At 42.8% G+C, this 24371-nt stretch overlaps 2 protein-coding genes across 8 annotated transcripts in view; one reads left to right on the forward strand and one right to left on the reverse strand.

Moving 5' to 3' along the window:
* The window catches only part of LOC140362192 (chloride channel protein 1-like), a 91607-nt gene extending 72018 nt beyond the window's left edge, over positions 1 to 19589 (forward strand). For 3 of the 4 annotated variants that reach the window (XM_072448261.1, XM_072448262.1, XM_072448263.1), the window contains 4 exons: positions 1398 to 1442; positions 2115 to 2219; positions 2946 to 3032; positions 3955 to 5577. In XM_072448261.1, the coding sequence (XP_072304362.1) occupies positions 1398 to 1442; positions 2115 to 2219; positions 2946 to 3032; positions 3955 to 4404 (687 nt within the window). In that variant the 3' untranslated portion in view covers positions 4405 to 5577. Of the gene's footprint in view, positions 1 to 1397; positions 1443 to 2114; positions 2220 to 2945; positions 3033 to 3954; positions 5578 to 19325 lie in introns of those variants that run through there. The other variant, XM_072448264.1, reaches the window with a different exon arrangement.
* Positions 9919 to 24371, reverse strand: part of LOC140362194 (uncharacterized) — a 78834-nt gene continuing 64381 nt past the window's right edge. For all 4 annotated transcript variants that reach the window (XM_072448268.1, XM_072448267.1, XM_072448266.1 and 1 more), the window contains 3 exons: positions 20867 to 20989; positions 15022 to 15156; positions 9919 to 10197 (listed from right to left, as the gene is read on the reverse strand). In XM_072448268.1, the coding sequence (XP_072304369.1) occupies positions 9952 to 10197; positions 15022 to 15156; positions 20867 to 20989 (504 nt within the window). In that variant the 3' untranslated portion in view covers positions 9919 to 9951. The remainder of the gene's footprint in view (positions 10198 to 15021; positions 15157 to 20866; positions 20990 to 24371) is intronic.

Consider the following 24371-nt stretch of genomic DNA (forward strand, 5'->3'; position numbering starts at 1 on the left):
TGCTTTAGAGCTGGTTTAGTCCTGCTTTAGAGCTGGTTTAGTCCTGCTTTAGAGCTGGTTTAGTCCTGCTTTAGAGCTGGTTTAGTCCTGCTTTAGAGCTGGTTTAGTCCTGGTTTAAACCTGCCTTAGACCTGCTTTAGTCCTGGTTTAAACCTGCCTTAGACCTACTTTAGTCCTGGTTTAGATCTGGTTTAGTCCTGGTTTGGACCTGGTTTAGACCTGGTTTAATTACATTTCAAACATGTCATCCATCTGATTACATATTCGAACACTAATGCATCGTCTTTATGGGGCCAAATGACCAAATACAGCTCATAAATTTGTGATTTCCACCGTTTTTTGTCAACGGTTCTTTTCACAAAACGCAAAGAAGATGCGAAAACACTGAACGAACATCCAACTATCAAGAAAAAACGGTTTTCTCTTCTTTTAATTGTCTTAAAACCTCGTCAGGTCCTCAAATCATTAATCGTCCTTATTTACTTCCTTGTCCTGTCATTTTCAATCTAAACGATCCTGAACTTCTCCTGAATCTGTTTAAAAGAGTCGTCCCCGTTGTCCAGTTTCATGTCGATGCTAATACTAAAGCGTGAACGTGTAAATACATGGAAGACCTGGACGAGAGTCGGCAAAAGTCCTCTTTACTCTTGTATCGCTCCAGCAGGACACAGAGCTGCGTCGAAACGAGGCAGGATCCCAGAGGCGAAGCGCTGACCTTCTCGTCCGCGGTCAAACGCTTCCTCGCCAGTTTCCAGATTAGATCGAATCTCGTTGTTCTGTTTCCAAAGTATCGATTCGCGCTCGTTGATTCCGCGCGCTGGGCCGGCTTCCAAATATCGTCTTTACGCGCTTAGACTTTGGAGCACGTGAAGAAATGTGTTGAATCAGGAGAAATATCGATTATCGTTTCTAATTCAGCAATTGTTGTTTTGGAGATTTTGCACGTCGTCTGTGATTAAAACGATTAGAAATGTCCGTAATAATAATATGCAGAAATGTCTTGTTTCATCGCCATTTTTTAACCTGAACCTAGACATTTTAGCACATTTTAGTACATATTAGCACATTTAAGCACGTTTTAGCATATTTTAGCCAATTTTAACTAGTTTTTTCACATTTTAACACATTTTTGCACATTTTTGATGCCTTGTTAAATGCAAAAAAATACTCTAATATACTCTATACTAATAGATATTATTTGTTGTCAATATGGCCCAGTGATGCTGTTTATGGTGAAAACAAATAACATTACGATATTATGTTTTAATGCAAATCACCTAAACTAAAACTTAATAAGGTTAAATACATTTATTTATTTATTTTTTATTAAAGTTTACTACATGTTTTCAATACTTTTATTCTGAGTTAAACAGACCTTTTTAAATGTGTTTCTCCAGGAGCCGAGTCCTCCTCCTTTGGCCGACTCCATGACTTCAGAAGAGGTGAGTAATATCAACCTTTAATACTGTTATTACACCAGGGTAAATGTTATTACTGTGTTATTACACCAGGGTAAATGTTATTACTGTGTTATTACATCAGGTAAATGTTAATACTGTGTTATTACATTAGGTAAATGTTATTACTGTGTTATTAATCAGGGTAAATGTTAATACTGTGTTATTACATCAGGGTAAATGTTAATACTGTGTTATTACATCAGGGTAAATGTTAATACTGTGTTATTACATTAGGTAAATGTTATTACTGTGTTATTAATCAGGGTAAATATTAATACTGTGTTATTACATCAGAGTAAATGTTATTACTGTGTTATTACATCAGGTAAATGTTATTACTGTGTTCTTACATCAGGTTAAATGTTGTAATAAGTTAATACTTGATGGGGTGTTAAGAGTAATTCAATACATACTACAATATTAAGTGTTTCCTTCTGTCTCTTGAAGTGCTTTAAGTTCAAACAGATCATTTCTATAAATAGTTGTGGCGTTTCCATTTCCACCCTCTGCGTTTGGCCCCTGGGCTCTTCCATCCTTTGTGCTTGTGTTTGGCTCCTGGACCCTGGGGCTCTTCCATACTTTATGCTTGTGTTTGGCCCCTGGGCCCCGTGGTGTTGGCCCCTGAAGGTGACCTTGGCTCTTCTTCTGCTGCAGATTAGATTGTGGGAAGAGGTCGAGATGAACAAGCCCATGGAAATCGATGAGATCCGAGTGGATCCTTCACCTTTCCAGCTCGTGGAGAGAACGTCCCTCCACAAGGTGAGTCCAGGAGCCAAGCACACGGCCTCACAGCGAGACGATTCACACGTAGCAGTGATATCAACAAATGGCCTCACAGCGAGACGTCACAGGTTTGACTCCCGGGCTGAACCGCGCCCAGTGGGAACCAGACTAACTGAACACTGCCCTAGTGACCTTCAATCTAAACCCGCATCGTATGGCACATATTATACAAAATGTTCTGTTTTTTGCTGTTTTTTTGCTGTTTTCCTTCATCTAAAAACATACCTGGAGTTGTTTTAAGCTTAATTGTGTCTTTAGCTTAATTTTGATTTTAGCTTAATGTTGTTTTTAGCTTCGTTTTGTTTTTAGCTTTAGTTTGTCTTTAGCTTAATTTTGTTTTTAGTTTCATGTTGTCTTTAGTTTAATTTTGTCTTTAGCTTCATTTTGTCTTTAGTTTAATTTTGCCTTTAGTTTAATTTTGTCTTTAGCTTCATGTTGTCATTAGCTTCATTTTGTCTTTAGCTTCATTCATGCTTGTTTCATTCATTCTGTTTTGAAGTCCATAAACCATCACAGACTCATTCCAACCGTTCATTTCAACTGTTTTTGCAGTTAGCATGTCGGGGCAAGCTAGCTTTTGCTCGTCACCCCACGGTAATTCCCTCTGCGGCCCAGTAGATGGCACTTTTAGCACCGAATCCCGATGAGGAAATGCCTTGTGGACCTGTAAAGTGCACGTTCTAACACTCGTCCTGTCTGCAGACGCACACGCTGTTCTCGCTGCTGGGACTGAGCCACGCCTACGTCACCAGCATCGGTAAACTCGTGGGAGTGGTCGCGCTCAAAGAGGTAAGAAGGGACGCTTCTGAATCTGACCTAGCGTTAGCGGCGCAAATACGTCTCAAGTCACTGCGCTCTAACTCCTGTGGCTTCCTCTTGTAACTCCAGCCTCGTTTTTTTTGTTACTATTTCACTTTAACGCCGATATTTACCACTCAGAGTAGTAAAAGGATAATACTCGATACCGTTTTCAATACCGCAATCAGAGGTGGACTAGCAATCGAGAGGAACTGGAGCTCGAACTTGAGCACAAAGCGAGCGCTCCTCTCAATTCCTCTACGATGAATCTCTGTCAAACATGTGACCGACACTAAACATTGAACTATTGAACATTGAATCCGTCTATTTCCTTTTCCACTTCCTTTTCCATTTCCTTTTCCATTTCTTGTTCCAGTTCCTTTTCCATTTCCTTTTCTATCCTTTTCCATTTCCACTTCCTTTTCCTTTTCTATCCTTTTCCATTTCCTTTTCCATTTCTTGTTCTACTTCTTTTTCCATTTCCTTTTCTATCCTTTTCCACTTCCTTTTCCATCTCTTGTTCCATCCTTTTCCATTCCCTTTTCCACCCTTTTCCATTTCCACTTCCTTTTCCATTTCCTTTTCCACCCTTTTCCCTTCCCATCCTTTTCCATTTCCACTTCTTTTTCCATTTCCTTTTCCACCCTTTTCCATTTCCACTTCCTTTTCCATTTCCTTTTCTATCCTTTTCCATATCCACTTCCTTTTCCATTTACCAACTTTTAAAACCTGGTTAATCCGCAGAGCAAACATGAACAGCCCGAGTTATATTCTGTTCACTTTTGGCTTTTGATTACATTTCACCTGTCTGCTTTTCCCACTTCTTTGACTCCTGTCCCTCCCTCCTCTCTCCCTCCTCCTCTTGCCTCCGCCCACCTCCGACCCTCCGCCCTCTGGCTCCGCCCTCCCGCAGCTCCAGAAGGCCATAGAAGGCTCCACCCGCTCCGGCGTCCGTCTCCGTCCTCCCCTGGCCAGTCTGCGGGACGTCAGCCACAAATCCGCCTCCTCCAAGTCTCACCCGGGCTCCAACTCGCCCACCTCCCTCGCGGCCCCGCCCTGCCCCTCCGCGCCGCAGCAACCGCCGCCGTTCCCTCCGGACGGCTCCGAGAACGAAGCAGAGGTGCGGATCGAGCGGGGGTCGACGGAGGCGGACGATAGCGGAAGCGGGAGTGACAGCAGTGACAGTAGCACCCCGCCCACTCCTCCCGCTGCCCCGCCCCCACCGCTCTTCATCCCCTCCTCCGCGTCCTCCTCGCCGCCCTCGCCCGCGCTCCGATCGCTGCAGAGACTGTTTGTGCGCGAGGACGGCGACAGCAACGGCGACGATGACGACGGCGACAGCGACGACGACACGCGGGTCTGACCGTGCAACGTCGTTTTTTATAGTTTTATATTTATTGTGAGGATGTTTTTTTTCGTATCGCGGGAGGAAAGAGATCAAATTTGTCTAGGTTTTTGAATCGTGGACGTCAAGCGCAGATGACGGAGAGACATCAACATCGGCCCTTTAAGTAGCAAAAACACGCCAACCTTTACCGTCTTTATCTAAATCTATCCATCGAAGCCTTATTTATTAACGTTTAACACTCCAGAAATAGCCAAGATTTAGTCAAATACTAAATAAAACCAAAATCCTATCCACACATTTATTTTGCATCTATTATGTCCACAAAATAAAAAAAAATACCATTTTTCAGATGCAACTGTGACAAATTTGACACGTACAAAGCCTGATTTATGAAACAATTAAATCATGAAAAACTGCAGGATATGTTACAAATTGATATCTTCAATAGACTTAGAATCGGGGAATATCATTTTCAATCCTTCTCTTCTCATTTATTGCACTAAAATGAGGCGAGTTGTGTCCGAGAAATGCTCTTGTTCCTCTAAAAAAATCGCTACTGAAATGACTCTAAAAGTGACGTATCGCGGTGGATTTACGCCTTTTCACCGTTTAGTGCGACGCTGGGGCAAAACAATGCAATTCCGCGGATAATAAGTGAATACAACTCCGACATCGCGACGTCACATCAATTAAACCTTCAAGACGACAACGCTACGACAAAGAAGACGTCTTTTGAGCTTCGAGGCCCAAATCGGCGAAAACGTCCAGAAGAAATCCACAAATAACGAGGCATTAACCCTTAAGAGGCCAATAATCACTCTACACCAAATGTCTGCGCTATAAGTGATTCATATAGTCGTTTTACTGTCTCCATGTCGTGTACGAAGTGAAACTTAACTGTTGTGTGGACGCTTGTGCGCTGGAAACAGTCGTAAACTTGGGTTTCTCAGGTTCCGCCTTAAAAGTCTTTAAACCCGACGTTCATTCATCATCATTTACGTTCTTGTTTATTTATTTGGAAGTGAGTGTCTTTGTACGCGGCTTCGTAGGGTCGGGCGTCGCCGGTGATGGCTGAAGAGCTGCTGTTGTTGTTGTTGACTCGTTTGTTTGTTTGTTTGGGAGGTGCGGTGTTGTAAATAAGGCTGTTTAAATGTTGCATTGTCCCCGTTTTGAATAAAGGATGAACTGAACGTGTTTTTGCAGCGTGGCGTGGACTTTGTGCACAGCGCCGTAAAGTGCGCTCGCCGTGCTCGGACGTGGCGAGGGCGCTCAGAGGACAGATCCGTATCGCACTGTGAGGCACTCGATGGCGTTCTGTTCCGCCGCGTTATCGTTGTGCAGCAGGTCTTTGGTCTAAGTGAGGGAAAAGGCCTCGGTCTGAGAGAGCCTGACCCTAACATGGATCAACAACAATAACAACAACAACAGCAACACAACAACAGAAAGGGGGGAAAAAACACACACAAAACCCTCTCTGGCCTTTTGACATGAACTTGTGCTTTAGAAATAAACTTTGACCTTGACAAATTCCACGCTAAAGAACATGCTAAAGAACATGCTAAAGAATACGCTAAAGAACATGCTAAAGAACAAGCTAAAGAACATGCTAAAGAACATGCTAAAGAACACGCTAAAGAACATGCTAAAGAATACGCTAAAGAACATGCTAAAGAACAAGCTAAAGAACATGCTAAAGAACAGGCTAAATAACACGCAAAAGAACACGTCAAAGGCCACGCTAAAGAACAGGCTAAAGAACACCCTAAAGAACACGTTAAAGAATATGCTAAAGAACACGCTAAAGAATACGCTAAAGAACAGAACGCGCTAAAGAACGCGCTAAAGAATGCGCTAAAGAACGCGCTAAAGAACGCGCTAAAGAACATGCTAAAGAACGCGCTAAAAAACAGGCTAAAGAACGCGCTAAAGAACAGGCTAAAGAACATGCTAAAGAACTTGCTAAAGAACATGCTAAAGAACATGCTAAAGAACATGCTAAAGAACATGCTAAAGAACAGGCTAAAGAACACGCTAAAGAACAAGCTAAAGAACATGCTAAAGAACATGCTAAAGAACATGCTAAAGAACAAGCTAAAGAACATGCTAAAGAACACACTAAAGAACAAGCTAAAGAACATGCTAAAGAACATGCTAAAGAACAAGCTAAAGAACATGCTAAAGAACATGCTAAAGAACATGCTAAAGAACAGGCTAAAGAACACACTAAAGAACAAGCTAAAGAACATGCTAAAGAACACGCTAAAGAACATGCTAAAGAACATGCTAAAGAACATGCTAAAGAACAAGCTAAAGAACATGCTAAAGAACATGCTAAAATACTTGCTAAAGAACATGCTAAAGAACAGGCTAAAGAACACACTAAAGAACAAGCTAAAGAATATGCTAAAGAACAAGCTAAAGAACATGCTAAAGAACATGCTAAAGAACTTGCTAAAGAACATGCTAAAGAACATGCTAAAGAACACGCTAAAGAACACGCTAAAGAACATGCTAAAGAACACGCTAAAGAACACGCTAAAGAACATGCTAAAGAACATGCTAAAGAACATGCTAAAGAACTTGCTAAAGAACATGCTAAAGAACAAGCTAAAGAACATGCTAAAGAACATGCTAAAGAACTTGCTAAAGAACATGCTAAAGAACAGGCTAAAGAACACACTAAAGAACAAGCTAAAGAACATGCTAAAGAACATGCTAAAGAACAAGCTAAAGAACTTGCTAAAGAACATGCTAAAGAACATGCTAAAGAACACGCTAAAGAACACGCTAAAGAACATGCTAAAGAACACACTAAAGAACACGCTAAAGAACACGCTAAAGAACATGCTAAAGAACATGCTAAAGAACAGGCTAAAGAACAAGCTAAAGAACATGCTAAAGAACATGCTAAAGAACAAGCTAAAGAACATGCTAAAGAACATGCTAAAGAACATGCTAAAGAACTTGCTAAAGAACATGCTAAAGAACATGCTAAAGAACACGCTAAAGAACACGCTAAAGAACATGCTAAAGAACACGCTAAAGAACACGCTAAAGAACACGCTAAAGAACATGCTAAAGAACATGCTAAAGAACATGCTAAAGAACTTGCTAAAGAACATGCTAAAGAACATGCTAAAGAACACGCTAAAGAACACGCTAAAGAACAAGCTAAAGAACATGCTAAAGAACATGCTAAAGAACAAGCTAAAGAACATGCTAAAGAACAAGCTAAAGAACATGCTAAAGAACATGCTAAAGAACTTGCTATAGAACAGGTTTCATTGGTCCATACGGAGCCTTGACTGAGTCCTTCAAGTTTAACCCTGGACAGAGACTCGGACTCGTCTCCTCTTAAGTTTTGAAGGGCTCTTGAGGATAACGCACTGGAGCCAGCGAGGGCCCTTTAGACAGGAGCCAGCGAGGGCCCTTCAGACAGGAGCCAGCGAGGGCCCTTCAGACAGGAGCCAGCGAGGGCCCTTTAGACAGGAGCCAGCGAGGGCCCTTTAGACAGGAGCCAGCGAGCGCCCTTTAGACAGGAGCCAGCGAGGGCCCTTTAGACAGGAGCCAGCGAGGGCCCTTTAGACAGGAGCCAGCGAGGGCCCTTTAGACAGGAGCCAGCGAGCGCCCTTTAGACAGGAGCCAGCGAGGGCCCTTTAGACAGGAGCCAGCGAGCGCCCTTTAGACAGGAGCCAGCGAGGGCCCTTTAGACAGGAGCCAGCGAGCGCCCTTTAGACAGGAGCCAGCGAGGGCCCTTTAGACAGGAGCCAGTTTAGTAAATGAGCTCCGCTGCCGTTTCAGAGGTCTGTGGACTAAAGTGACGACTACAGAGAAATGAGAGACGGTTTAAGTCTGCGTCCTTCACAGAACGCTGAGCAGCAGAAGAACGTCATACTCATGACAGATTTACTAATGATTCTACTGGAAAGAGCTTTAAAGTTCTGACGCCAGAATTATTCTATTATTTAAAAACATATTTGAAGAGAGATATTTTCTTAACCTGGAACTCCAGATGTTGTTCCAGTGGCATTAAAATAATGGAATGTTTGGGTTTGTACCTTTCCCAAAGCACGAGACCCATGTTAAACTTATTGTCCTTGTATGTCTAAACCGGGGCTAAACCAGGGCTAAACAAGGTCTAAACCAGGTCTAAACCGGGGCTAAACCGGGGCTAAACCGGGGCTAAACCGGGGCTAAACCGGGGCTAAACCGGGGCTAAACCAGGGCTAAACGGGTCTAAACTGGGTCCAAACCGGGTCTAAACAAGGTCTACGCTGGGTTTAAACCAGGTCCCTGCACACTCAGCCACACCCATCCGCCCTGCTCATTCAGCCACGCCCCCACGCCCATCCGCCCTGCTCATTCAGCCACGCCCCCACGCCCATCCGCCCTGCACATTCAACCACGCCCCCACGCCCATACAAACACACGTTGGTTTAGCAGATTTTTATTTCATTACAAAAGAAAGTGTATATTATTACTTTGTATAGTGCGTTATACTGTGAGGGTCCCGGTCAGAGGCATGCACGTCCTTTTGGGTGTGTCCAGAAAGAGGTTTGTCTTCCGCAAACGACCGCGAGTGCGACAGCTTCGAGTTAAAAAACGATTAAAAATAACCAGTCAAATCAACATGTCGATATCACGAACTCGCAAATATGGTGCGGGTACACGTCGCTGCCACGGTTACCGAGCGATGGGAGGGTTCAACGATGAATTTTCAGATTTGATCGGGATTATTTCAGTGGTCCATCCATCCATCCATTTTCTACCGCTTGTTCCCTTTCGGGGTCGTGGGTGACTGGAGCCTATCCCAGTGACTTTGGGCCTTAGGCGGGGTACACCCTGGACAGTGGTCAACTTGTCGCAGGGCCATTTCAGTGGTATATTTGGAAATTCTACGCGATTCAAGACCAAATTTAGAGACTACAGTTTACCGTATTTTCTGGACTATAAGTCGCACCAGCCAAAAAATGATTAATAGAGAAGAAAAAAAACATATATAAGTCGCACTGGAGTATGAAATGCAGTTGCAAGTGTGAAAATAACAAATAATGTCGCATATAAGTCGCTCCGGAGTATAAGTATAAATATAAATATAAGTCGCAGCCAAAACTATGAAAAAAGGTGCGGCTTATAGTCCGGAAAATACGATACGTTTTGCGATTGCTTTTCAAACCGTTTCCTCGCGCTCGACGTCGTCGTCTCCGAGCACTCGCGGTCGTTTTCCGGCGCCGTTGCGCTCGCTTTCTGTCGCGTTGGGTTGTGAGTTGTATTGCGCCGAATGTCTCGCCCGTCCGCGCGCCGGATCCGTCCGTTTCTCGAGAATCCGCTGGCGTTTCTTTGTCCGCGGTTTCGATTCTCTTTGGTCCAGACCTCCGCGCGTCCTCGTTTGCAGCATGAGCACAGTATTTCCCTCATATTCCATCGTTGATAATCCACAAAAAAAAACTGAAACAAAATGGCCGCTCCACTCGCTCCAAGTGGTAAATATTTGGGAGTCAATAGAATACTTTTGACTGATTATTGACGTATTTCCAGAGTTTTGTCGAGCGTTTGTTTTCGCTAGTTTGTCACGACGACCACGATGGCGCCGTCGCCCGCCTCCTCGTCGTCCTTCTCCTCCAGCGATTGGACGACGCATGGCACGGCGTCGAACGGCGAGCGCTCCGAGTGGGCGGCGCCGGCGAACTCCGCGCTCTGATTGGACAGTCCCGGGCTGGAGCCGCGCGTCGATGGCAGGTCTTCTCTGAGCGGCGACGGGGTCAAGGAGCACGGCTCGGGCTCCAGGGTCAGGGTCACCTCCTCCACCTGCGGGACGACAAGGAAGCAGAAGGAGTTACGTTTACTCCACCTGCGAGACGACAAGGAAGCACGAGGAGTTAGGTTTACTCCACCTGCGAGATGACAAGGAAGCAGGAGGAGTTAGGTTTACTCCACCTGCGAGACGACAAGGAAGCACGAGGAGTTAGGTTTACTCCACCTGCGAGACGACAAGGAAGCACGAGGAGTTAGGTTTACTCCACCTGCGAGACGACAAGGAAGCTAGGGGAGTTAGGTTTACTCCACCTGCGAGACGACAAGGAAGCAAGGGGAGTTAGGTTTACTCCACCTGCGAGACAACAAGGAAGCACGAGGAGTTACGTTTACTCCACCTGCGAGACGACAAGGAAACACGAGGAGTTAGGTTTACTCCACCTGCGAGACGACAAGGAAGCACGAGGAGTTAGGTTTACTCCACCTGCGAGACGACAAGGAAGCAGGAGGAGTTAGGTTTACTCCACCTGCGAGACGACAAGGAAGCTAGGGGAGTTAGGTTTACTCCACCTGCGAGACGACAAGGAAGCAAGGGGAGTTAGGTTTACTCCACCTGCGAGACAACAAGGAAGCAAGGGGAGTTAGGTTTACTCCACCTGCGAGACGACAAGGAAGCAAGGGGAGTTAGGTTTACTCCACCTGCGAGACGACATTGAAGCCAGGGGAGTTAGGTTTGCTCCACCTGCGAGACGACAAGGAAGCCAGGGGAGTTAGGTTTACTCCACCTGCGAGACGACAAGGAAGCAAGGGGAGTTAGGTTTACTCCACCTGCGAGACGACAAGGAAGCACGAGGAGTTACGTTTACTCCACCTGCGAGACGACAAGGAAACACGAGGAGTTAGGTTTACTCCACCTGCGAGACGACAAGGAAGCACGGGGAGTTACATTTACTCCACCTGCGAGACGACAAGGAAGCACGGGGAGTTACGTTTACTCCACCTGCGAGACGACAAGGAAGCAGGAGGAGTTAGGTTTACTCCACCTGCAAGACGACAAGGAAGCACGAGGAGTTACGTTTACTCCACCTGCGAGACGACAAGGAAGCACGAGGAGTTAGGTTTACTCCACCTGCGAGACGACAAGGAAGCACGGGGAGTTACGTTTACTCCACCTGCGAGACGACAAGGAAGCAGGAGGAGTTAGGTTTACTCCACCTGCAAGACGACAAGGAAGCACGAGGAGTTACGTTTACTCCACTTGCGAGACGACAAGGAAACACGAGGAGTTAGGTTTACTCCACCTGCGAGACGACAAGGAAGCACGGGGAGTTACGTTTACTCCACCTGCGAGACGACAAGGAAGCACGGGGAGTTACGTTTACTCCACTTGCGAGACGACAAGGAAACACGAGGAGTTAGGTTTACTCCACCTGCAAGACGACAAGGAAGCACGGGGAGTTACGTTTACTCCACCTGCGAGACGACAAGGAAGCACGGGGAGTTACGTTTACTCCACCTGCGAGACGACAAGGAAGCAGGAGGAGTTAGGTTTACTCCACCTGCAAGACGACAAGGAAGCACGAGGAGTTACGTTTACTCCACCTGCGAGACGACAAGGAAGCAGGAGGAGTTAGGTTTACTCCACCTGCGAGACGACAAGGAAGCACGAGGAGTTAGGTTTACTCCACCTGCGAGACGACAAGGAAGCACGGGGAGTTACGTTTACTCCACCTGCGAGACACGACAAGGAAGCACGGGGAGTTACGTTTACTCCACCTGCGAGACGACAAGGAAGCACGGGGAGTTACGTTTACTCCACCTGCGAGACGACAAGGAAGTTAGCTTTACTCCACCTGGTACCTTGGGGCCACCACCCAAACTCAAACATCCAGTGGTTCATGCACCGTGACCTGGTGGAGTTTGTTTCCTTTGTGGTTCATGAAACTCGGTGGATGAAACACTGGATGTTTGAGTTTGGTTTTTAAAGCTGGTTTTAGACAAATGTCCTCTTCATGATGGAAATGCAAGAATATGAGTTCTAAAATAAATACATAAATAATAATAACAATAAATAAATAATGTGAGAGAACATGTGACATCAGAGTTTGTTTTCTGACTAAAGCTGACTTTGCTCCTCCACCTTCAGCCTGTCACATGTCCATGATGAGCTCGTCATTAGCGTTTCCAGATTCCTCCTGTCGTCGTGGAGACCGGACGCTCCGGGCTTTTCCCAGTCTCACATCATTAACACCTCCACCATCATTAACACCTCCACCATCATTAACACCTCCACCACAATCACAGACTTTTCCTTCACCTTCAGCCCAGGTTTTCACGTCTTCAAAAAGACCCAAAAAAACACCGTTTTTGGGAGACTTTGGGAGGAAATATTCACAATAACTGCACAAACATTCACAATAACTGCACAAATACTCACAATAACTACACAAATATTCACAATAACTGCACAAATATTCACAATAACTACACAAATATTCACAATAACTACACAAATATTCACTATAACTACACAAATATTCACAATAACTGCACAAATATTCACAATAACTGCAAAAATATTCACAATAACTACACAAATATTCACAATAACTGCACAAATATTCACAATAACTAAATAGTCACAATAACTGCACAAATATTCACAATAACTGCACAAATATTCACAATAACTGCAAAAATATTCACAATAACTACACAAATATTCACAATAACTACACAAATATTCACAATAACTAAATAGTCACAATAACTGCACAAATATTCACAATAACTGCACAAATATTCACAATAACTGCACAAATATTCACAATAACTGCACAAATATTCACAATAACTGCACAAATGTTCACAATAACTACACAAATATTCACAACAACTACACAAATATTCACAATAACTACACAAATATTCACAATAACTAAATATTCACAATAACTAAATATTCACAATAACTGCACAAATATTCACAATAACTAAATATTCACAATAACTGCACAAATATTCACAATAACTACACAAATATTTACAATAACTAAATATTCACAATAACTACACAAATATTCACAATAACTGCACAACTATTCACAATAACTGCACAAATATTCACAATAACTGCACAAATATTCACAATAACTGCACAAATATTCACAATAACTAAATATTCACAATAACTGCACAAATATTCACAATAACTGCACAAACATTCACAATAACTAAATATTCACAATAACTGCACAAATATTCACAATAACTAAATATTCACAATAACTAAATATTCACAATAACTACACAAATATTCACAATAACTAAATATTCACAATAACTACACAAATATTCACAGTAACTACACAAATATTCACAATAACTGCACAAATATTCACAATAACTGCACAAATATTCACAATAACTGCACAAATATCCACAATAACTGCACAAATATTCACAATAACTAAATATTCACAATAACTGCACAAATATTCACAATAACTAAATATTCACAATAACTGCACAAACATTCACAATAACTAAATATTCACAATAACTACACAAATATTCACAATAACTAAATATTCACAATAACTGCACAAATATTCACAGTAACTACACAAATATTCACAATAACTGCACAAATATTCACAATAACTGCACAAATATTCACAATAACTGCACAAATATCCACAATAACTGCACATATATTCACTGACAATAATCATAAAGCAGAATAATTAAGCCAACCCTGTTCTGTGTAGTAAGTATCTAATATTAGTCATACAAGTCATATTTGAATCTTATTTTACTCAAAGAATGTTTACCACGAATACAAGAAAAATATTGAACCTCGAAATTATTGCTCCAGATTTAATGTGATTCAGTAATTATTGTCACAGATTATTATTGTATTTTTTTAATTACATTTGACAGTTTTGTGAATAATATTGGTGTTTACTGCGTTATTAATAGTCGTTGACAGTCACAGGGTTTGTTTACGCCAAACATCTGCTCGTTATCTGATTTCTGGAGTGATCAGATTATTGAAATGTCACGTAAACAATGACATCGTTTATTTGTTTAATCGGGATGAGTATCGTTGAGATGACTGTACTTTACTTTGTATTTAAAAGTACAGCAGGAGTGAGGACTGATTACTCTCGTTTTCTGATTACTCTCATTATCTGATTACTCTCGTTATCTGAATTTCACTGGCCATGTAAACGTGCCCATAGTTTATACAGTATTTCCTGTTCAAAGAAGACTAATGATTTTTGTTTAATTAACTATATTAAAACAGGAAAACACTTATACCGAGATAAAATACAGATTTTGTCTCACTACTTTTCATTTGAATTCAAAAACAGCTCTGTTAAAGCGCCCCCTACAGGCTGGACGACTCATCGAACTAAAATGCGAAGATAAAGATAAATATGTGCTAAAAATTATGAACATTTTATCCAAGAATAGCTCATTTTGAACGGTTTATTATTTCACTTCCTGTTTGAAATCGATGACATCACAAATTACCCAGGAAACTCATCTGACGTCACCATTTTTTTATTAGACCAACAAAAATATGAGAGAACTAACCCTTTATTGTGTTGAAATAATGTTTGGAGTCAAAAAAAAAGTTGTTTGTTTTGTGTAAATTCTGCATAAAATGTGACTGGAATGATGTCACTTCCTGTCCCTGGTGTGATGTCACTTCCTGTTATTTTCTACAGATTTTTCCACTTTTCTCCACAAGTACCTGCTCGATCGGCGTAAAACTATAATATATGTGTACGACAGGTATAAACACACCGAACAAAGTCAACATTAGAAAACCCTTTAACGTGGAATGGCCGTGTGTTTGGGCGCGTTTACCCTGGTCAGCTCCTCGTCCTCGTCCAGCTGCTCGGTCAAACCCTCGGACTCCAGCTCCGGCTCCTCGCCCACCGTCTCCACCATCGCACCGACCAAATCCACCATCTGACCGCCCAGCTGGCCCACGATCTCCACCTGAAAACCAGTGAACCACGTTAGAGGAGGAGGAGGAGGAGGAGGAGGAGGATGGAGGAGGAGGAGGAGGAGGGAGGAGGAGGAGGAGGAGGAGGAGGGAGGGAGGAGGAGGAGGAGGAGGAGGAGGAGGGAGGAGGAGGGAGGAGGGAGGAGGAGGAGGAGGAGGAGGAGGAGGAGGAGGGAGGAGGAGGAGGAGGGAGGAGGAGGGAGGAGGAGGAGGAGGAGGAGGAGGGAGGAGGAGGGAGGAGGAGGAGGAGGAGGAGGAGGAGGAGGAGGAGGAGGAGGAGGGAGGGAGGAGGAGGAGGAGGAGGAGGAGGAGGAGGAGGAGGAGGAGGGAGGAGGAGGAGGAGAAGGAGGAGGAGGGAGAAGAAGAAGAAGAAGAAGAAGAAGAAGAAGAAGAAGAAGAAGAAGAAGAAGAAGAAGAAGAAGAAGAAGAAGAAGAAGAAGAAGAAGAAGAAGAAGAAGAAGAAGAAGAAGAAGAAGAAGAAGAAGAAGAAGAAGAAGAAGAAGAAGAAGAAGAAGAAGAAGAAGAAGAAGAAGAAGAAGAAGAAGAAGAAGAAGAAGAAGAAGAAGAAGAAGAAGAAGAAGAAGAAGAAGAAGAAGAAGAAGAAGAAGAAGAAGAAGAAGAAGAAGAAGAAGAAGAAGAAGAAGAAGAAGAAGAAGAAGAAGAAGAAGAAGAAGAAGAAGAAGAAGAAGAAGAAGAAGAAGAAGAAGAAGAAGAAGAAGAAGAAGAAGAAGAAGAAGAAGAAGAAGAAGAAGAAGAAGAAGAAGAAGAAGAAGCTCAGACTCGTCCGAAACGTGGGGGAAAACCGGCTTCACCAGAACACAGTGGTCAGAAGGTACATTACGGTCAGGGACGAGACGGGAGTTTGGGTTTCACGAGAACGAGTCGACATTCGGACGTTGTTCTAAACACGTTGTGCGGTTCAGTTTACGGCTCAGTTTATCTTCTTTTTTACACGTTCGTTGTCGTTGTGACTGTATTTTAATTTAACTCCTGCATCACAAAAGATGAAACTCACCAGCGTTTGAGCCTTTTTTGTTACATTTTATCTCCATTACAAGTCACTATATCTATTTGGTTTTTGACAATTTTCTAAAATGAGACAAGCATGTGACGCCACCGGAATGAGTTACGGGTCAGATCTGTGGAGAGGCGAGCCCGCTCACCGTATGAACGCGTGATTATCCAGGTATTTTTGAGCATTCGGTTTGGGGGGAAAAAACGCAAGCTTAAATGATGAAATGCCAGAGTGTGGAACATTCAGAGCAAAGGAATAACAGAAAATGTACATTGTGCTTCTTTAAAAACAATAAATGTATTTTTCTGTGTAATTAACAAAAAATGTCAGTAATAAGTAAAAGTACTGTGGGCACAGCAGTAGTAGAATTGACTTTACACGACTGTTGTCCCTCTAATCGTTGAATGTCCGTGTTGCTGTTTGTCTTTTGCTGTTTGTTCTTTTTCCTCTTTTACTTGACTTATATTATTCTGAAGACTAAAGAATTGAGCTGTGTAAAAGTTGAATTAAACACAGACTAAACGTGACTTAAAATGGTCAGTGATTATCATGTTTTCCTTCTGAAAAGCCATCGTTATTTGTCCAAATCGAACCGTTGACCGGTCGTAATAGCATCTCCATGTTTGGTGCTTATTGAAATCCGCGTCCGGTCAGAGCGCTGGGCGTGTGGGCGTGGCATTAGACAGAGGTCATTATGCCAAATGTAATGCAGGAGGCGCTAACGAGCTGAAAGAGCGCTCTGTTTCCTGAACCGAAAATAGACGACGTTAACACGAGAGAGACAGAACTAAGCGACGGGTCGGATCTGTCGTCGTTCAAGCTCTTACGGCGTGAACGGCGAGCGCAGGTGATGTAATCTGAACACGTTTGAGCGTTTCCAAGGTCGCCGCTCCCGTTCTGAACACCATTGAGCGTTTCCAAGGTCGCCGCTCTCGTTCTGAACACGTTTGAGCGTTTCCAAGGTCGCCGCTCCCGTTCTGAACACCATTGAGCGTTTCCAAGGTCGCCGCTCTCGTTCTGAACACGTTTGAGCGTTTCCAAGGTCGCCGCTCCCGTTCTGAACACCATTGAGCGTTTCCAAGGTCGCCGCTCTCGTTCTGAACACGTTTGAGCGTTTCCAAGGTCGCCGTTCTCGTTCTGAACACGTTTGAGCGTTTCCAAGGTTGTCGCTCCCGTTCTGAATACGTTTGAGCGTTTTCAAGGTCGCCGCTCCCGTTCTGAACACGTTTGAGCGTTTCCACGGTTGCCGCTCCCGTTCTGAACACGTTTGAGCGTTTCCAAGGTCGCCGTTCCCGTTCTGAACACGTTTGAGCATTTCCAAGGTCGTCGCTCTCGTTCTGAACACGTTTGAGCATTTCCAAGGTCGTCGCCTCGTTCAAGACGCGCACACTTCGCGAAAAGGTTCCATTCCGCCCGTGTCTTGGTTATAAAAACATATTATTTCTTCCCATTCGACATGCTCATTCACGCATGCTTTACAAGATGCATTCATCCAAGGTTCCGTAAGTAACGACTCAAATTGTAAATCGTCCTCGTATTATGTTTCTCCACAGCCGCTCCACGAAACCATTTCAAACTTTATCAAACCAAAACATGCAGATTAAAGAGGGAGGAGTCAAAGAGGGAGGAGTCAAAGCTGCAGAGTCTAAATGCTGTCATCTAAGTCTGCTGTGGACCTGCTGCAAACGCTGCACTGACTCATCTGTGATTATTATTGGTATTATGTTGTTTGGGCTTCGTTAGACGGAATAGTGTGAAATGGGGAAGAGACTGGGGAAGGACATGCAGCAAACTGTCGAGACCCAGATTAAAACTCACGTTGCACGTCTGCTACCCACTCTGCCACCGAGCGGCACAGGGAAACATGATTTTTTGAATGGTGACAGGAGGTGACTTGTTTCCGTTCCCTCCTAAACCCTTTGGAACAGTGGCATGCATCAGCCAATCAGCTCTCACGCTGACTACAGGTTTGGGCTGATAAAATGTGTAATAATTAGATGAAGACGACGTGTAGAGATCTGATGTTACAATGCACAATCTGGTGGAAAAACACATTATTCATTTTATTAAAAGTATATTTTTATTTGTCCTGGATATCATTTTTTAACAAACATTAAAGCAGAACTAAGTAACTCAATAAGGCAATAGAGCGTCCCCTTTTTCAATATATTCACATACAAAAACATTTGACTTGCCAAACTTCTTTTTTTTTTTTTTAAAGAGCCAGGGTTTCTCAGGAGAGTTTGTCTTGACGCAAATATAAAAGGTTTGTTTTCTACCCAGAGACAGCAGGGGGCGACGACGGGCACTCCAAACGCCCCGAAAGTACATATTTAACCACCACAGGGACTTACAAAGATGTTCAACAAGCTCAAAATGTTACTCAGTTCTGCTTTAACACGAATAATACACTTGCAGCAGACAGGTTAGGGCACGAGGGCTTTCTCTGGGTCAAAAGAAGTCCGGACCAGTGAAAAGTGCTCATGGAGGATGGAAAAAAACGAACAAGACTTGCCTTTACTCGTCTCAGTCAGAGTCTCGGGTTTGTATTCCTCCTTTTGAAAGGCAAGTCTTGGTTTTTACCAATATGAAACTTTTGAATATAGTTTTTTCTCATTGGAACAGTACAATCCAAACGCTCCGTCACATGCTTTTTCCGGTGGACATGCCGCGTGAAACCATCTGCTGGGATTAGTCAGTCAGTTCAGTTAAATCTGCTGCATAATAATAGACCCTTGTGTTTAAGAGTTGTTTGTCTTGGATATATATTTTTAACGAACATTAAAGCAGAACTAAGTAACTCTGGCAATAGAGCTCCCCCTACAGCTCTGTTGTGAAAATACATTGTGCATATTTATTTGTTTTTTCCAGTATATTCACATACAAAACAAATGCCAAACGTTTTAGAAAAAAAGAGCCAGGGTTTCTCAGGAGAGTTTGTCTTTGGGTTGATGTCTGCAAGTGTTACCCAGAGACAGCAGGGGGCGACGATGGACACTTCAAACGCCCTGAAAATCCATATTCAACCATCACAGGGAAGACAAAGACGTTCAACAAGCTCAAAATGTCACTTAGTTCTGCTTTAATCAGGTAAAATCTGCTGTACAAGAATAGACCCTTGTGTTTTAAGAGTTGTTTGTCCCACAGGCAGATGCCCCGCCCCCCATCCAGACTCCAGGGGGCGCTCCATGCACCTCCGGACTTCCTACCTGTCCTCAGATGTGTGCTACATGTGTCCGCTGTGGCGAGCCCCGGACACAAAGCAGAAGGAAATGAGCAGTGATGTATTTCTGCCACATGAGCACCGTCGCTCTGGCAATACAAAGGGCTTTTCCCGGGTAACGCGTTCGACAGAAGGCTCGAGGCGGGATCGCAGCGGATAAACCCTCATTTCTGATCGTCGTCGCAGGATTAAAGGTATGAAACTACAAGATATGTGACTGAGAAAGGAGAGGATTACCTGCTAAATCTGTGAATCAGCTTAATTTGTGTTGTGGGTAGTAAAAGGCTCCAGTTTTTACGATGATAGAACGTCCTTTGCAAAGAACTGAATGTTTATATTAGTGGTTTAGGTTCTACAAACATGTTCTGAAATGTGTACCATATCTTCCAGATTATAAATTGCACCTTTTTTCATAGTCTTGGCCGAAGTGCGACTTATACTCCAGAGCGATTTATATGTGATATTATTCGTTGTTCTCTCACTGACAACCACATGAGGGCGCTCTAGGCTCTAAGCGACGCAGAAGAAGAATCTGCACTTCCTCTTCCTCTGGAGTTTGTGGAGTTGTTTAGAAGTGACACAGAGGAAGAAGAATTCAGTGGATTTAGTGATTTGGGGTAAAACTGATGCTTTGCTAAACTTGTTAGCATGTTCTTTATGCTATAGTTATCTGAATAACTGTTCATATGTTACGTTAACATACCAGACACTTACCACAGTTCTGTCTGTGCCTCATGTAGCTGAAGGTGTTAGCGTTAGCATACGTCATGTAGCTGAAGGTGTTAGCATACGTCATGTAGCTGAAGGTGTTAGCGTTAGCATACGTCATGTAGCTGAAGGTGTTAGCGTTAGCATACGTCATGTAGCTGAAGGTGTTAGCGTTAGCATACGTCATGTAGCTGAAGGTGTTAGCGTTAGCATACGTACACCTATTCACCATGTTCTCTAGTCTGTTATAGTATAGTTTGTTCTTGGTCTTCAATTTTATCAAATAAAATTTCCCCAAAAATGCGACTTATACTCCAGTGTGACTTATATATGTTTTTTCTTCTCTATTATGCTTTTTATTTTTTGGCTGGTGCGACTTATACTCCGGAAAATATGATAGTATTCTTATTCGTTTGTCATATTTCAGTCTCGCCAGTGTCTGAACAGAACTACTTTTTTCATATTCAGTACATTGCAAATTTAACTGCAATTGCGATACTTTCCTTCCAAAATTGGCCTGCATTTTATTTATTTTATTTTCCATGGCAGGTGCTGATACATTTTCTTTTTAGTCCAGACCGGTCGATAGCCAATCAGCACTGACGATATTTCTAGGGCAGTAAGTAGGGAGTATTTTGATATGAAATTACTCTGTTCATGTCCGTGAAGTACAACAGAACAGCACAATAAATACACTTCAGTCTTCCAGTACTGCTGTACTACAAAACGTACGTCCGCCGGATGCAGTGGTTCTCACCTGATGCGCCTCGACCTGCGCCGCCCCCCACAGGTCGGCGAGGCGCGGGTGCGTGGGCGGGACCAGGCTGTGGATGGTGCTGTTGGGCGTGGCCTGCAGCGAGACGGAGGCACTGTTCAAGGGCTGAAACACAGGGACACATGTGTTTAGAGAGTTGTTAACGCTCAGGATGGCCTAGTGGTTGGGTTTACAATGACGTGACATGTAAATAAAACCCACATTTAGACAGAAGGCCTTATTTTTATACATTCAGACGGGACACAATAGCTCAGACTACTTCATACACTATGTTTTATATCAAGATTCACTTTATCGAAGTCAACAGTCCAATTCAAAGTCCAAATCCAAATCAAAACCGCATTTGTTTGACTTCTTGACCGTAAACCCCGCCCGTAAACCCCGCCCACCCAAGCCAAAGGCCAGTTGTAAACCGCAGTAGTAGTAAACAGCAGTAAGGCCAGGCAAGTTTATGTGCAGAGCACGTTTCATACACAAGGCAATTCAAAGTGCTTCAAACAACAGGAAAAATGCATCAAAATCACAAAGAAATTCCAGAGCACATACATAGCATTCCAGACACTCTTTCCCATATTTATTTGACATTGCCATGGTGACAGGCGTCTCCGGGATGGACACACCACTTTTAGATTGATTCTTTCCCATATCAGCGCGCTATCCGCAAACAGCAGTTCACAATTCATTGCTAATACTTTGATATCTTGGTTCCATCTTGATGCCATTTTTTTCCCTCTGCAAATGTTACACTGTCGAATTTGAGGGTTCAGAATATTTTAAAGGTGATTTTTGTTCTTTTAAATTGAGAAATGTAACCTTAAAAGTCTGAGGAAACAATCGATCTTCCGTGTGAATGTCCTACAGGAAACGGGAGGGACGTTCAGACTGTTCTACCACAGCGTCATAAATAGGACGACCCACTTGTTTGTATCAGACTCTGCACACGACCTCCAGCTCCACAGTTCAAGCTCGGTCTGGACTACAAAGCGGCTATTTTTATTATCTGGGTTATAAAGGCACATTTTTACTACGTGTCTAAACTTACCCTTTACAAGGCTCTGACGTGAGGATGTTGGAAATGACTCTGATGGTGTCAAAGTGAAGCAAAACGTTACACTTTTCATAGATTAACCAATATCAGATTCATGCTAAGGATTTTAAGTCGAAAAATAAGTAACAATTTAGAATTAGGTCAGTTAATATGCTTTTCTATTGCCGTATTTTCCGGAGTATAAGCTAAAAAATGCCTAATAGAGAAGAAAAGACCATATATAAGTCGCACTGGACTATGAAATGCGGTTGCAAGTGTGAAAATAACAAAAAATATCGCATATAAGTCGCTCTGGAGTATAAGTATATAAGTATAAATATAAGTATAAGTCGTACCCCAGACAAAACTATGACAAAAGCTGCGACTTATAGTCCGGAAAATACTTTACAAAGGCTGGATATATTTCATACATAGAATGGGCCCCAGTAAAACTCATCATAATACTAATACTATTACATAATACAAATCCAATTACAAATGTATTCTCAGGGAAAAGTAGGTGTTTTTCTCGTTGCTATATTTGCGTCGCTCCTCACAAAGTCGCTGGGATTGATTGGTCTGCAGAACCGCTCCGCTGTTTCGGGCTTTGAAAAATGTTCCCATTAAAATACACCGCCCACTGGAGCTTTGCTGAACAATATCTTCCCCTCGGCTCGTGACATTTTCATTTTCTCAATAAGGAGCAGCGACAATGCCGTCTCCCGCTGGCAAAACAATGACACGGAAAGCTATCGCGTCCGTCCAATGTGCGGCCGGCGCTAATAACGGGCGAGTCGGGCGAGTCTAACTCAACCCTGCAATGTTGTCATGGTACTACAATGTCAGACCTGTTTTTAATGTAAATGTACGGAGCCCTGGACGGGACATTTACAAACAACATTATTATTTTGTGACCACTTGATAATATGACATTCCTACATGAAAATATCGCCTTGATGATCACATGTGCATGACTTACTAACACATAAAGGAGCCTCATCTAACTCAGTCCTACAATGTCATCATGGTACTACAACGTCAAACCTGTTTTTAATGTAAATGTACATGACAATTTGACAACATGACATTTACAAAATATATTATTATACGTGGCCATGAGATAATATAACATTCCTACATGAGAATATCGCCTTGATGATCACATGTGCATGACTTACTAACACATAAAGGAGCCTCATCTAACTCAGTCCTACAATGTTGTCATGATACTACAATGTCAAACTTGTTTTCAATGTAAATGTACGGAGCCCTGGACGGGACATTTACAAAAAAACATTATTATTTTGTGACCACTTGATAATATGACATTCCGACATGAAAATATCGCCTTGATTATCACATGTGCATGACTTACTAACACAAAGGAGCCTCATCTAACTCGGTCTTGTAATGTTGTCATGATACTACAATGTCAAACTTGTTTTTAATGTAAAAGTACGGAGCCCTGAACATGACATTTACAAAAAAACATTATTATTTTGTGACCACTTGATAATATGACATTCCTACATGAAAATATCGCCTTGATTATCACATACAGTCGCCTCAGCTAACTCAATCCTGCAATGTTCCAATGTCATGGAACTACAATGTCAAACCTGTTTTTATTGTAAATGTACGGAGCCCTGAACATGACATTTACAAAATATATTATTATACGTGGCCATGAGATAATATAACATTCATCATGAAAATATCGCCTTGATTATCACATGTGCATGACTTACAGACACATACAGTCGCCTCATCTAAGTCAATCCTGCAATGTTGTCATGGAACTACAACATCAAAACCTGTTTTTAATGTAAATTACGGAGCCCTGAACATGACATTTACAAAATATATTATTAATATGTTACCACTTGATAATATAACATTCCTACATGAAAGTATCGCCTTGATTATCACATGTGCAGTTCAGCTTGTCCTCAGTCCTCGGCCTCCAACTCTGTATCTCTCTTTAAACTATAATGAACGGAACAGTAAATAACGTAATGTAAAAATATACGATCCCTTAAAGTCGTAATGGGACGCGATGGCTCCCGTTTGCTCCGCCCCTCCCCCCCGAGCTGAGGTTGACCTTTGGCAGTTATTATTTCATAAGCCGGGTGTATTTGACGAGCTCGGAGACGGGCCGAGCCTCCGTCTCTCTCCGTGTCGTGGTTCGTCCAGACTTCATTCATTTGTGGGAGAAAACGTCTCCGCGGCGCCGGCTAACGCTTTACACAACGCCGTCTGCATATTAAGGCCAATGGAGGTTTTTGAAAAGAACCCGAGTGTTCTTGGAACCCGTCGAGTTTGTGTGAATAAAAGAGAGAAAAGAGGAGGTATGTATTAAATAATTTCTCACAGTTTCGGATATTTTGACGTTTTTAGACCGTATACATCTTGTTTTATCAGGTTCTGTGTTACTTCGTGCAGTGTTTTGATCTGTGCCAG

The sequence above is a fragment of the Eucyclogobius newberryi genome, unplaced genomic scaffold, assembly GCF_026437365.1.
Source record: "Eucyclogobius newberryi isolate DKJ021-1_F unplaced genomic scaffold, fEucNew1.0.hap1 SCAF_16, whole genome shotgun sequence".
Classification (NCBI taxonomy): Eukaryota; Metazoa; Chordata; class Actinopteri; order Gobiiformes; family Gobiidae; genus Eucyclogobius; species Eucyclogobius newberryi.